Source organism: Nipponia nippon, unplaced genomic scaffold (assembly GCF_047370975.1).
Source record: "Nipponia nippon isolate SJK-2023a ecotype South Korea unplaced genomic scaffold, ASM4737097v1 scaffold_9, whole genome shotgun sequence".
NCBI classification, from domain to species: Eukaryota; Metazoa; Chordata; class Aves; order Pelecaniformes; family Threskiornithidae; genus Nipponia; species Nipponia nippon.
The window spans coordinates 29,620,962-29,634,845 of NW_028262413.1; the positions used below are offsets into that span (position 1 = coordinate 29,620,962).

Sequence of the window (13,884 nt, forward strand, 5' to 3'; positions counted from 1 at the left end):
AGATGTTTTACTGTTTTGTAGATATAATACCGACTTTTTTGCCTTTTCCCCAATTCCTTATTTTAATAAAATGTGAATGCATATCAGTAAATGCATATCAGAATATAAGAGTTTCTAATTTGTCTTTAATACTGTCTAAAAATGAGCAGTTCTGTACACACTTGTCAGAAGGATTTGTATGTGACGTAAATATCATAAAGTTCACTGTTGTTAAATGTGATTGTATGCAGTCATGTTAACAGATGATGTTGAGCATGTGTATGTTCAGGGTTTAAATAACCCGTGTTTCTGTCTTGTGAAAATCTCTAAATCAGTTGTGGGGTTTTTTGTTTTTTTTTTTTTTCTCTGAGATATTTGGCACTGCACTAACAGAAGCTGAAGAGAAAATTATATCATTCCTGTTCTTCTTAAAAATAGGGGTATTACAGTCTGCATCTTCAGGGAAACCATTTAAATCAGTTTAAACAAAGAAAAAAAATCTAAAATCTTAAAGCTAATTACTCGCTATCCGGTTCTTTACAGTCTTAAGGATGACTTCTAAACCAACCAAAAAAACCCTTCAAAAATCTGTTACTTACACAGCTGAGTTAAAAATAGCTTTATAGTTAATCAGTTCTATTTCCATATCTGCAACTTCTTTCCCTTTTGCTAAGAGAATAATCCTAGCTGTTACAATAATAAACCTAAATCTCTAAATCTAAATATCAGAAGATCTAACCAAGTAAATGGCCTCTGTTATCATCTGGAAAGACTTGTTTACTATTTACCTTGTATTGGTATGACAACAACAAGAGCTGATAGACTGATTTCTTTACATAAGTCCATAAGTTATTGGCAGAAGTATTTGTATGGTGTGCATTTCTGCACACCCCTTTCTTTGGGGGGAATTTTAAATAACAATAGTTATTTTTGAAAGTTTAACCACAGCTACTATTTTGCTCTACACAATTATATTAATGTTCCTGTAACGTCCTTTTTTGTGTTGTAGAAGTAGATCAACAAGTAGAAGAAGGTGATCCATCTCAGCAAGCCCAAACACCAGTTACAACCAGCCCTTCTGCTTCTAGCACGACATCTTTCATGAGCAGCTCTCTGGAGGATACTACCACTGCTACTACTCCAGTAACTGATACTGAAACAGTTCCAGCTTCAGAATCACCTGGTGTTATGCCTCTGAGTCTTCTTAGGTAAAATATCTTTATTCTCAGCATATATGATTTTGTGGGTGTAGGGAACCAGTTCTGTGGTTTATATGCGATATATGTCTTTAGCTGTCTAAGCCTTTAAAAATGTTCTTGTTTGTGTTTACTGTCAAGAACTGCCTCTGCAGAGGACAGAGTTTAATGCATTACTTTGCCTTGCAGGACATGTGTTACTAGAAATAAAAAGCTCTTAAGCTTTCAACCTACACAGTGTGTATATATATATGAATTCTTCAAGACAGGAGGAAATACCTTCCTTATGTTGTCCTTCAGCTCTCATGTTTATTTGGTATAGTTTAAATTAAAAATCTCTGAAATTCTGTATTTTTAACTAATAGTTGTTTATTCTCAAACTAGAGTAGATCTTAGTTTGTAGGTAACATCATGCAAGCTAAGACCTCATTTTATCCTGCCCTCACATACTGAAATGGAAGTAAGATAATTAACTGTGTTGATGTATCTGACCTCTGTTCTTAGAGGTTTTGCAGATATAATTTGACAAAAGACAGAACAATATCCTATTACCAGGATGGTGAAAGTAAAATACCTGATTTATTAGTCAGGCTGAGGTCTGAAGAAAGTGGGGAAATGGGAGGAGTGTTTACTTCTCTTTTATCTCCTAGGACAGCTCTTGGTCTGAGGGTTTTTTTTTGGGTGCATATTTAGAATTTAACTTTCCAGGCAAGGATGGTAGGAATGAACTGTTCTGACAGGGTTTTTCTGCGCTCCGCAACGTATGTATTGCGCCTTACCTTTACAAAACTCAATTGCTGTCAAGTATGACTTGCCAAGTGCACCCTAATTTGATGTTTTTCTTGTGTCAGACCTTTTTCAGCATAGCTCTTTTTAATATAAATGTATATTGTTCTTTTTTAAAGGCAAATGTTCTCCAGTTATCCCACTACAACTGTACTTCCAGCACGACGTGCTCAGACTCCTCCAATATCTTCTTTACCAACATCTCCTTCAGATGAAGTCGGAAGGAGACAAAGTTTGACTTCTCCTGATTCCCAGTCTGCGAGGCCTGCTAATCGTACAGGTAAACTTGTAGTCAGCGTAGATAGAAATGTGGACCAATTAGTAAATTCACAGAAGTTCAGTGTAGTTTTTTAAGACATTGAAAACCAGCAGGGTTTCTTTTTAGTGCACTCTAACATGCAAAGCATTGTTGAAAACCTTTTAATGACTATCTTAGTACAAAAAGCTGTAGATTGTGTAGCTGTAGACTTTATCAAGCAAATGAAATTAGTTTTTAAAAGCTGTGGAATGGATTAAAAACTACATGTGTAAACCGAGAATGTAGTATAATTGGTAGTAACTTCAAAATGTTAATCCAGTTTGGGCTTGTTTCCTTGGTTGTGTGCCACCGTTTAGTGCGCTAATTTTCTAGCTTTTGTTAGGTCATATACCACACAGAAAACAAGAATTGGTGTGGTTTTTGATACATACACCAGTGTAGCTTCTTCCAGTTAATCTTGTTTAATGAGATAGGAAGGGCTGTCCATCCTTCATGGGCTCCTCATGCTGCTGTCTGGAATCATGTGAAGGTAATGGGAGGCTTCTGTTCACAGAAGTTTTATTACTGCCTGCACTGTACTACTCAAAACAGAAACTTGCTCTGTTCCAGCGTACATACAGAATGGAATAGCTAGGAGGCTGAGCAAATTGTTGCATGAGAATCTTGAGCTTCTAAAGAGCACCAATGAGTATTGAGATGTAAAGGAGATAATACTAAAAAGAAAAGTACAAGTCCATATGTATGTGTTTTGTATTAAATGAATAGAAGAGACTGAGTTAAAGTATGTTCTCCGGATTTCATACTCAGTGCTGAGAAACAAAGTCCATGCTTTAAAATTCCTGACTGATACAACTTCTTATTATTGTTCTTATATCCATGCTATTAGTTGGGTCTTTTAGCTGTTTTATTTGTTACATGGCAACTTGTCTGCTCAGTTTCACATCTTTGTTTGTTTGTTTGTTTGTTTGTTTTTACAAGATTACTTGCTTCTAGTCATGATACTGTCTTTACAACCCTGTTTGTTAGTACATTGTTGATGCCTTCGTTGATCAGACTTCACTTTTAAGGCAAATGATAAGGAAACTGTTTTTTGAGCAGTAACTGACCTTTTTAGAGTCCCTTGAAAGACTCTCTGCCCAGAAGTATAGCCATCATTTGCAAAGAGATTTTTCAGATACGTCACCAGCTTAGTTGAGGTCTCTTTCTGTACCTTAAGAGGAATGTGTATTGGTGTGATCTCATAGCATTTGGGAATCTTGATAATTCAGATGAGGATAACTTTATCTAGTCTACATAAATATAAATCACATAATTTGATACAGTTTTAACTGGAAATAAACTTCTTAGATATATCTTAAAAGAAATAGTTCTTACAATATCATCAGTATCCTACTTGATTAAACAGAAGCTTACATAATACATATGTTACCAAAAAGAATTAATACCATCTGGTTTTATTATAGAAAGTATCTTATTTTGTGGGAAGTAGTAGAGAGGAAAGTTGTTAAGGGCAATTATTCCCTTATTTGAAGCTGGTATATCAAAGTAAGGTCTGGTTAAGTAACACTAAAGAAAGATTTATGCACTTTACATTTAATGGTTTCTGTCTTTTAAGCTTTGTCTGATCCAAGCAGCCGACTTTCAACATCCCCTCCTCCTCCTGCCATTGCTGTTCCATTGTTAGAAATGGGGTTCTCACTCAGGCAGATTGCAAAAGCTATGGAAGCTACAGGTAATCTATTACTATAACATCAGTTTAAACTGAAAAATTACATAAATATGAAACACTTTTTTCCAGTGGAATACTTAATTTTTAAGTTCTGTAACCATTTATGGGAAAAAAAATTGATTTTTTCACCATCAATGACATAATAAAATTCTAAGTGTGATTTTCCTGCTTTCAGGTGCCAGAGGAGAAGCGGATGCACAGAATATCACAGTGCTGGCCATGTGGATGATAGAGCACCCTGGAAATGAAGATGATGAAGAACCCCAGTCAGAAGGGACTGCAGATTCACGACATGGGACAATAGTCTCTGGAAGTGGTGGAAAATCTGGTGATCATTGTTATTTGCAGTCACCAGGTGATATCCCTTCTGCTGATGCCACTGAAATGGAGGAAGGCTTTAGTGAAAGGTAAAATGTAGTTTTCTTCTAATTGCTTGTAATTTGTTGCTGAAACTGAAAATCTCACAAGTTCATTGTTGCTGACAGAACATTACTTTGTAATGCCACTTTTGAATTTTGTTACAACATGAATGAAAGCAAAGATGCAATTAAATTAGGTGTACACAGTGCATTTATTTTCCAGTACTGTTTGTGCACAGAACTGGGGAAGAACGTAACTGATCATCCTTCTTTCAAAAAAAAGAGGAAGGAGGAACGAAAAAAATGGGGGCATATAGTTTACATTTTACTTAAAAGACCTAGTAATAAAGCAGAATTTCACTGGAGTATTTTTTTTTCACCAGTGTATTCATGGACAGGTATTTTTCTACATTTTTCTTTTTAAATGAATTCTTGGTTTGTCCAGAGAGGATGAAACTGAATTGAAATTTACATTCTCAGTCACCTTCACAACCTTAGATCTAAACTATTTATTAAACAAGGAGGAAAGGTGGTTGGTTTTCTTTTGTTTTGTTTTGAATCCTAAAAGTAGTGGTTATATTTTTAAGTGACACCTATTAGGAATCATACCAGCTTTTTTGTTAATAGGGAGGATGACAATTACAAGATGTATTTTGAGAACACTTTTTTGTTCAGATTCCTTGATCCTACTGAGATATGTGTTTTTAAATTTCCTCAGTTACTTTGTCCCAGGTAAACTGTCATTTCATGGAAAACTCACAGATTTCAGTCGGGAGAAATAAACTAAGCAACAAATCTTACTAAGTAACTTAAATTCATGCTTTGCAAAAGATTTTGGGCAAAAGAGGGAATCACTGAGGCAGCAACAACAGAAATGTTGATTTTATTTCTTTTAAAAAGGAGAAGAAACCTCATTTGAGCTGTAGTTAACATTGACGGCATAAAATGAGTGCTTTCCCAGAATTAATGCAATGCTTAGGCACTATGGAAGCATTGAATAGGTGTTGACACGGCTGCATCTAATTTGAGGTAAATCTCACAGTCAAAAAGACAGTAAATATGTGCTGCAGTGGAACTGAAAATTCTTGAATTCCAAATTCCCTTTTTTTTCCTTCTGGGAAAGAAAGAAAACAAATGCCAATAAATATAATCTGAGTATTTTTCCTTACTTGCTGTATGTGGCTGCTTAAAACTTGGTTTCATTTACCTGTAAATTACAAATTCTTGTAGCCCTGATAATATGGATCATGTGGATAATGCAGCTTCTGCAAGTGGACCTCCTTCTAGAAGTCGGTCAGCTGTAACGAGAAGACACAAATTTGATTTAGCTGCCCGAACATTGCTAGCGCGTGCTGGTAAGTATACTGAAAGACGTCCGAGGTCCTTGCTTATCCAGTAAATGAAGAGGAGGGGGATTGGTACTTGACACGAAAGTTAAAAAACTCTCCTTCACATATGTGTTTCAGTGTATGTTTAACTTTTTTTATGTGGTAATAAGTAGATTATGTTTAGCAGAAGAGTTAAAAACAAAGCAAAAGGAAGCTGAAAGTCCAGTCACCTTTATTACATGAAAAATAAAAGTACTTTTTTTTTTTTTTTTTTTTTTTTTACTTCAGCAGGATTATACCGCTCGGTACAGGCCCACAGGAATCAGAGTCGAAGAGAAGGGATATCTTTGCAGCAAGATCCAGGGGCACTTTATGACTTCAACTTGGATGAGGAGTTGGAAATTGACCTTGATGATGAAGCAATGGAAGCTATGTTTGGGCAAGACCTGGCTAGTGATAATGATATTCTGGGAATGTGGATCCCAGAGGTATTGGATTGGCCTACCTGGGTGTGTGTGACTGCAGCGGGGGCTGCTTTAACTTACTGCTTTCTGCATGTTCATATTTTTAAATTTAAAGTAACATGCATATGCTTATAGCATGCTTGAAAATATCTTACTAAATGGCAGCAATGCTTAAAATCTTCTTGTAGCTTCACTTTTAAATTAAGAACAGTGCTTTCTTGTGTTTCTTGCTCTGCACTTCTACATGTACATAGTTTTTCTTCTGCCTCTCCTGAAAGACGAGAACAGAACTAGGGATTACAAACACAGTTGTAAATGTTTGTTGTATTTATTATAATAATAATAGTAGTAGTAGTAATAAAAATAAAATCTGATCTGTAGCAACATAATTTGCACTTAAACCAGTTTTTCTTAATTTAGTCATGTCGTGTATTTCATTCTCTGGGAAGGATATGGTGACAGTCCTCACTCTGTTGTATAGCCCCCTAAAAATATGTTTGAGGTGGAAAAGAAATGTAATAACAGCAGCTTGTTAGTCTTTGGATTATCCATGTCAAATTAGACAAGCAACCCACAAGACTGAGCTTCCATCTTCTAATTACGATTACCTGACTCTGATATGGAAGCAAGTATTGAATTTTTTAGAGAGCTTGTTTCACTGGAACATCACAATGAATTTACTGACTTAGGACAGAAATGTAATTATAGAAAAATGAACTTTATATTCAGACAAAACCTCAGAATTTATTGACCCAAATGATAATTGTTGCTCAGTAAATGTAACATCCGATTGTCTGAAAAAAAACGATTCTTTTTTCTTTTTTGGATCTGGTCTAGTCAAGTTCTGAGGAGAACCAGATAACTTGGAGACAGCATTGAATGTGAACTAGCAGAATTACATGTAAAAAGTTATACTGTCGAGAATTTTGAGTCAGATCTGAAAGGAAATAGGAAAATCTCGTCCTCTGAAACTTTACTTCCGAATGTTTTTCCTGTTCTGAAATCGTGTGCTCTTCATTATGTCATAAATTGTCTATTTCTGCTTTGCTTTTGTGCAAGTTAACCATAAAAATATCACTCTGTGTGTGTAACAGAAATGGGCAGGAGCATCCACCTAAGAATATTGGCCTATTTTATATCTAATATGAAGATGTTTATTCTGTACAAATAACATGTAAAAATCTTACTATGCAGCATGTTTGTGAATCTGAAGACAGAGAAGAAGTCGTGGTTTGTGAACTGTGTGAATCCAGTGTTGTCAGCTTCAATCAACACATGAAAAGAAACCACCCAGGCTGTGGTCGTAGTGCAAATCGCCAGGGCTATCGTAGCAATGGTTCTTATGTAGATGGATGGTTTGGTGGTGAATGTGGAAGCGGAAATCCATACTATTTATTGTGCGGCATCTGCAGAGAGAAATACTTAGCCCTGAAGAGTAAATCTAAAACATCAACTTCTGAAAGGTACAGAAGTACAAGATGGAGGAATACTCTGTGTAAAGAAAGGAAACAACTTAAAAATGTTTACTAGCATCAGCATTTTAAGAATTTGACTGAAGAAATTAAAATTCCTAGCAGAATTTGTCTTGATTTAACTGAGGCTTAAAATAATTTTCTCTATTCAACAAATGCATATTTAAAAAAAAAGGTTGTATTGATATTTCTATTTTTTTAAATGAAAAACAAGGAATTATTTCTTGGGTTGTTGCCTGCTCTTCTTGACTTTTGAAAACTTCTTCCTTTTTCAATTTTGTTTGACAATTCCAATATTTTTTATGGGCCTTTCTCACATTAGTACTGCAAAATGCTTCCCCCCTCCACAGACACTTTTAGAAGCCCTTTTATATGTCTCTCTGTTACTAGCCATTTCCAGAAATCATATATACATTGACCTAACAGTAAAAGAACTTAATAGTAAACCAAGTTTACAATTATTATGCATATATGTAAATTATTAGATCCATTCAGTTATTTTCTTTGTTGTTTTTTCATACAGGTACAAAGGCCAGGCTCCTGATTTAATAGGTAAACAAGACAGTGTCTATGAAGGTATGTTATTAAGTTGCTGAAGATATTAAATACTTCGCAGTTGCACAGTGTTTTATTTTTCCATAAAGGTACTTCCATGCAAATAAACCTGTCATGAAACTGTACACGAAAGTATACTTTAAAATCTTCTTCAGACTAGATGTAGTATTTTAATTTTTTTTTTTTTTTAGTTCAAATGGGAAAAAAATCAGTGACATTTTTTCCTGTGTTTTTCATCTAAGTAGCTGAAATGGCAAATACTTAACTTTGGGTGCTAAGGTATTGTGGGTACATGTTATATCCAGAACTGTACATACAGAGCCTTATGTTCAAATACGTTTCTTCAGCTGCCTTTGTAGGAGAAGTTAATTAGCATAAGTTAGAGTCTCAAAAGTCTGCCATTAGGCTTATTCTTACTTTTTCTACCTTCGTACTAGCTGAGAGTGTCCTGAGGCTGGCTTTCACTTTAAACAGATTATTTCTAGTGATTGTAGAAAACCTTTCCCAGATGATTCTTTGAGATTCTGGGCCTTTCTGTAGCTTGTATGATCATAATTGTATGATTTACCACATTTGTCTATTTAAGAGTAAATAAGTGCTCCAGAATGTAACAGTAAGTCCGTCTTCCAATAGATAAAAGGTGTTCAGATTCTGCTGTATGGGGAGTAAGAATAGAGCGGGAGGGATCAGTAAATATGAGTTGACTTCTGCGTAAATGGTTGGGAAGTGAATGGAATACATAACTGAATTGCAATTATGGTGCTTTTTTTTTTTCCTTCTTCTTCCCTGGGAAGGAAAAGCAAAAGCCTGGGTGTACAATTATGACCTAAGAATTCATGCATACTTTTTTGATAAATATGAAGACCAGAAATTTCTAGTATCTGTCTTTACTATTGAGTCCTTTGGAACATGCACCTGTTATCATGATTTAAAGCACAACTGTATGTCTACACTTCTCACTCTCTTCCAAGTTTTGGAGGTGTCTTGTGTTAGATGTGATGACCTCTTATTTCTGTGTTTTAAAAAAACAGCTAGTTTGATGCTTCAGACAATCTTCCATGAAACTTCTCTGCAGTAGAAATAAAGATCAAATTTAATGGATAGGGGCAAGGGGATTTTATTTTTCTGATTTACTATCTTGTGTCTATGTCAACATCAGAAGATGAGTTTTTAAGACTGCTGTGTTGCAGATTACAACCCACATTTTATACCCTGTATTTTTTTTTAATTAATTAAAATTATTTAATATTTTAGTTTTTGTAACCAAGTCTAATTATATTTCTCCAATTATAGAAGACTGGGATATGTTAGATGTAGACGAAGATGAAAAGCTGACAGGAGAAGAGGAGTTTGAATTACTGGCTGGACCTCTTGGGTTAAATGATCGCCGTATTGTACCTGAACCTGTACAGTTCCCTGACAGTGACCCTCTGGGTGCTTCAGTTGCAATGGTGACAGCCACCAACAGTATGGAAGAAACATTGATGCAAATAGGTAAATTTGAAATGAGATTCATTTAAAGAACAAATACCTCCCCTTTGGTGTGACTTTATAGGAGCAAAGCAGAAATATTTTGACAGTCTTTCCTACCTCCCACCATGAGGAAGCGAAGACAGGGTTCTAAATTGTCCTTTTATTATAGGGGAGTTAGAGAGAGGAGTGTGAGGCATTTATATTGACAGAAAGCTTGAAGCTTTGATTTACTAATAAAACTGTGACTATAGTCCCACAGTGGCTGCCAATAGCATGTTTTGCAGAACTCAAAGATGGATTCATGGATTTAAGTTGGGACTTACTGACCAGCCTGTTGAAATGCAGGATCAATATGTAAGTTTGTAGGCCCTCTAATGGAAGAGGGAAACAGAGGAATTAACATCAACTTGAGTATTGTCAAGTTGTGCTCATCTATCTTTGAAAATAAAGCATAATTAAATTATGAAGTGTATTTCAGAAGTGTATTTTCCTCTCGGTCATTATCACTACAGTTCTGTATGTATGAAATGTTGAAAAATTAATGAGTAATTTGCAAACATAAGCTACATTTGCTTCTGCACTTATTACTATATGATCATGTTTTGTTTTTCTTTAAACACTAATGCAAATCATCATTATTTCCAAGGCTGTCATGGCTCTATAGAAAAAAGTTCGTCTGGCAGGATAACCTTAGGAGAACAAGCAGCTGCCCTAGTAAATCCACATGACCGTGTTATGGCTCTAAGAAGAGTGACAGCTGCTGCCCAAGTCCTCCTTGCAAGAACTATGGTTATGAGAGCGCTCTCACTTCTGTCTGTCAGGTTTGTGGCACCCTTGGCAACACTTCCACCTTTCCATTTTGATAGGGATGCAGTTTTAAGCTATTTGGGAAAGTGATTCTAATTTTATGTACTTACATCATACTATTAAGAGAAAAAGTTCTGTTGACTTTGTTCTTTTGAACCCTATCTTCAAACTTTATGGAAGAAACTTCTACATCTTACATGGAAAGTGGACTCCAGTAGTGGCAGCAATTCAGAACATAAAAAAAGCTGCGTTTGTCAGTGAGATTTTGTTCAAGGCAAGTATTAGAACGTAGAGGTAAACATTAGAGGAAAGAAGATGAAGTGAAGGAGTTGATGGGATACGAGGATTTAAAAACTGGCTTTGTACAAGATACCCATGCAACTATGAAAACATCGCAGAGATCCGACACGTAGATGTTCATATCGTCATAGCATAACTCTAACATGGATTATCCATATTACTGTTTATGAGTGATTCCAGGTAAACTCATGGATTTTTGCTAGGGCAGGTCTAGAATATGTTTTTGTCTTCAGCTTAAAAAAAAAAAAGGAGTGGAGGGAGTTTCATTTCTCTTTCTTCCCCTTCCCCCTGCATGGTAACAATGTTCAGCTAATTAAACAGGGAGTGTTCACTAATGGTTTGGGAATAGTGTTATCCAAACATAACTTTCTTTTAAAATGTACTAACAAAACCAAGAGCATTTATATTCATTTTTGACAGTGGCTCCAGTTGTAGCCTGGCAGCTGGTCTTGAATCCTTGGGATTAACGGATATCAGAACTTTGGTTCGTTTAATGTGCCTCGCTGCAGCAGGGAGAGCAGGCCTCTCCACAAGCCCATCCACTGTGTCAAGTTCAACGGAGCGATCTAGAGGAATACACAGCAAAACAAGCAAGCCGATATCTTGTCTTGCTTATCTGAGTACAGCAGTAGGCTGTTTGGCATCAAACACTCCTAGTGCTGCAAAACTGCTGGTACAGTTATGTACACAGGTAGGACTGTTATTTCAACATAATTATTTATATTAAACTACTTACACGTGACATAAAGCAATCCATTTTGTACATACTGATAATTTGTGCTTTTATCTTCTGAATTGTGATGAGACTGCCCTCAGTTTGAGGATCTGCTTAGAGTTCTTGTTTATGGCTTTGCACAAAGGTATGTTTCATTGTTGTAAAAATCAAGTAACTTTACACTTTTTTTTTCTGATTACTCTTTTCAAGTGGAGAAAAATGGATGCACTTTTCGAATTGATAGGGTTTTTCCGTTAAAGTTTGGGGTTTTTTAATGGAGTCAACTCTATGTGGAGCACAGATTGTTTATATTTAGAAAGAGATGATCTACAGCTGTGGACATGCAGCAGGATTTCATATGTATCGGGAAACTTTCTAAGCAATCAGAGTAATTGTTTTGTTCTTCTGAGTTTGAAATATAATTGTGGAGAAATACGGATGCTGGATGGGATAATGGATTTTATTATGTGTTATTGCTTTTTATCCTACCACCAGGTGCATAACTTTTTAAAAAGTTCTTCTATAAGCTCCTTAGTTCTTGCTGGTACTATTGGTTACTTGATACTTTTTTTTAAAAAAAAAAAAAAAAAAAATCCCTGGATCTGGATAGTTGGTTCCATTAAGACCAGGTATTCCCCAGAGCAGAAGACTTAAATTCCATATTGTACATGATCCTTGCCTGTTAAAATAAAAGTGGTTGGGAGCTAAGAATTTCTGAAAAAAAAATTTAAAATCTTTAAAACTCTGCATGATTTGTTCAACTAAAAAAGTTTTCCAAAATTGATTTTTTCTGTTTCTTCTGGTTATTTATGGTGTTTAATTATTTATTTTTAGAATTTGATTTCTGCAGCAACTGGTGTAAACTTGACAACAGTTGATGATCCAATTCAGCGAAAATTTTTGCCAAGTTTTTTAAGAGGAATTGCAGAAGAAAACAAACTTGTCACATCTCCGAATTTTGTGGTTACTCAAGCACTTGTGGCATTGTTGGCAGACAAAGGGGCCAAACTGAGGCCAAATTATGATAAAGCAGAAATTGAAAAGAAAGGTATGATATAACTTTGTTTTTAAATGTTAATTATTAAATCTTCAATTTCTCATCTGTATTTAAGGAGAGACTTCCTAGAATAATGTAGAAATAAATATACTCTCAAAAGTGTACAAAACTTGTTTTAATCAAAGTAATCTTATAGTTTAGTACACAAATTTTACTAGAAATATGATCTTATTACATAGTTGCATCTTTTGCCACTTTAAAAAAAAATCTGAACGTGTGGGTATTCGAAGCCATATAGCTAAGACATTCAGCCTCAGTTGTGCCACCTAATGAAATTAAGGGGAATAACAGTTGATTAGGGCCACCAAAGTACTGTTCTGTCTCTGATGCAGAAAGTTCTGCAGCCTCTGCTGTGAGAGGTCAGGGAGCCAAAAAGCAACTGCTGTGCCTCAACAGCAGGCTGTTGCTGTGTTAAAGGGAGGGAAGGACACAGCAGTGACAGCAGCTTATCTCTGTCAGAGGAGGCCTTTTCCTCTTCAGAAAGCGCTTGCTCTTTGAGCAACCATTTTCCATATGGTGGGAATAAGACTATTCGTAATTCTATTCTTAAGGGGTTTTTGTGAAATTCTAAAGGGAGTTATGTTTGTCTTGGTATCAGAAGAGTGTTTTTTCTAATAGTTAACATGATTGCAATGTTCTTATGTTTGTTAATCTCTTTCTTTTTTTCTAGAAATGATGGCTAATGCTGTGTTCATTTGTGTAATTCTGTTTGGTACTCATCTAGGCATCATCTCATTGTTTTGTTTAAGCAGGTTTAATTGCCCATTTGTATGCCCATCCTTCCTATGATCCTTCTGCTGTAGGCCCTCTGGAGCTGGCTAATGCACTAGCAGCTTGCTGCCTCTCTTCAAGGTTATCTTCACAACATAGGCAGTGGGCTGCTCAGCAGCTGGTGCGAACTCTTGCAGCACATGATCGAGATAATCAAACTATTCCTCAGACCCTCGCTGATATGGGGGGAGACTTACGAAAATGTTCCTTCATAAAATTAGAGGCTCATCAGAACAGGGTAAGTATGATTTCTCCCAGAATTGCATGAATTTTAATACTCTCTTTTGTAGAATACAGAAAAAGTAAAATACTATTATATTAGAAATATACTGACTGAAGTGATTTCCCACAAGAAGTAATGTTTTGGTGATAAAGTAAGTTATTGCTTGAGGATACCTCTGATGCAGAAAAATGCTTAGCTTCTTTGAAGCTTCAATTAAAGGGGACGTGAAAGTGTTCTCACAGTACATGAAGTCAGCAGAATCACCCTAAATCTTTTCTTAGACTAGATCTTAATTTGCATTAATTTTTCTGCCATAGTAGTTAACATCTTTGTCCAGTATTCTGTGCGATAGTGGCCTGTTGAGCATGGGTCTGAACAAAGCGTAGCATCCTTATAAAGCGTGCTTAATTA

At 35.7% G+C, this 13,884-nt stretch overlaps 1 protein-coding gene across 14 annotated transcripts in view; it reads left to right on the forward strand.

The window, feature by feature from the left end:
* Positions 1 to 13,884, forward strand: part of HERC1 (HECT and RLD domain containing E3 ubiquitin protein ligase family member 1) — a 109,329-nt gene that overhangs the window by 69,912 nt on the left and 25,533 nt on the right. For 8 of the 14 annotated variants that reach the window (XR_015701448.1, XM_087744463.1, XM_087744471.1 and 5 more), the window contains 13 exons: positions 989 to 1,187; positions 2,081 to 2,241; positions 3,836 to 3,952; positions 4,125 to 4,356; positions 5,539 to 5,663; positions 5,925 to 6,145; positions 7,295 to 7,563; positions 8,096 to 8,148; positions 9,421 to 9,621; positions 10,247 to 10,421; positions 11,128 to 11,398; positions 12,257 to 12,470; positions 13,229 to 13,488. Coding sequence is in view for 13 of the 14 variants with exons in the window: in XM_087744463.1 (XP_087600589.1) it covers positions 989 to 1,187; positions 2,081 to 2,241; positions 3,836 to 3,952; positions 4,125 to 4,356; positions 5,539 to 5,663; positions 5,925 to 6,145; positions 7,295 to 7,563; positions 8,096 to 8,148; positions 9,421 to 9,621; positions 10,247 to 10,421; positions 11,128 to 11,398; positions 12,257 to 12,470; positions 13,229 to 13,488 (2,498 nt within the window). In the remaining variant the exon portion in view is untranslated. The remainder of the gene's footprint in view (positions 1 to 988; positions 1,188 to 2,080; positions 2,242 to 3,835; positions 3,953 to 4,124; positions 4,357 to 5,538; positions 5,664 to 5,924; positions 6,146 to 7,294; positions 7,564 to 8,095; positions 8,149 to 9,420; positions 9,622 to 10,246; positions 10,422 to 11,127; positions 11,399 to 12,256; positions 12,471 to 13,228; positions 13,489 to 13,884) is intronic. The other 6 variants (XM_087744464.1, XM_087744469.1, XM_087744473.1 and 3 more) reach the window with 4 other exon arrangements.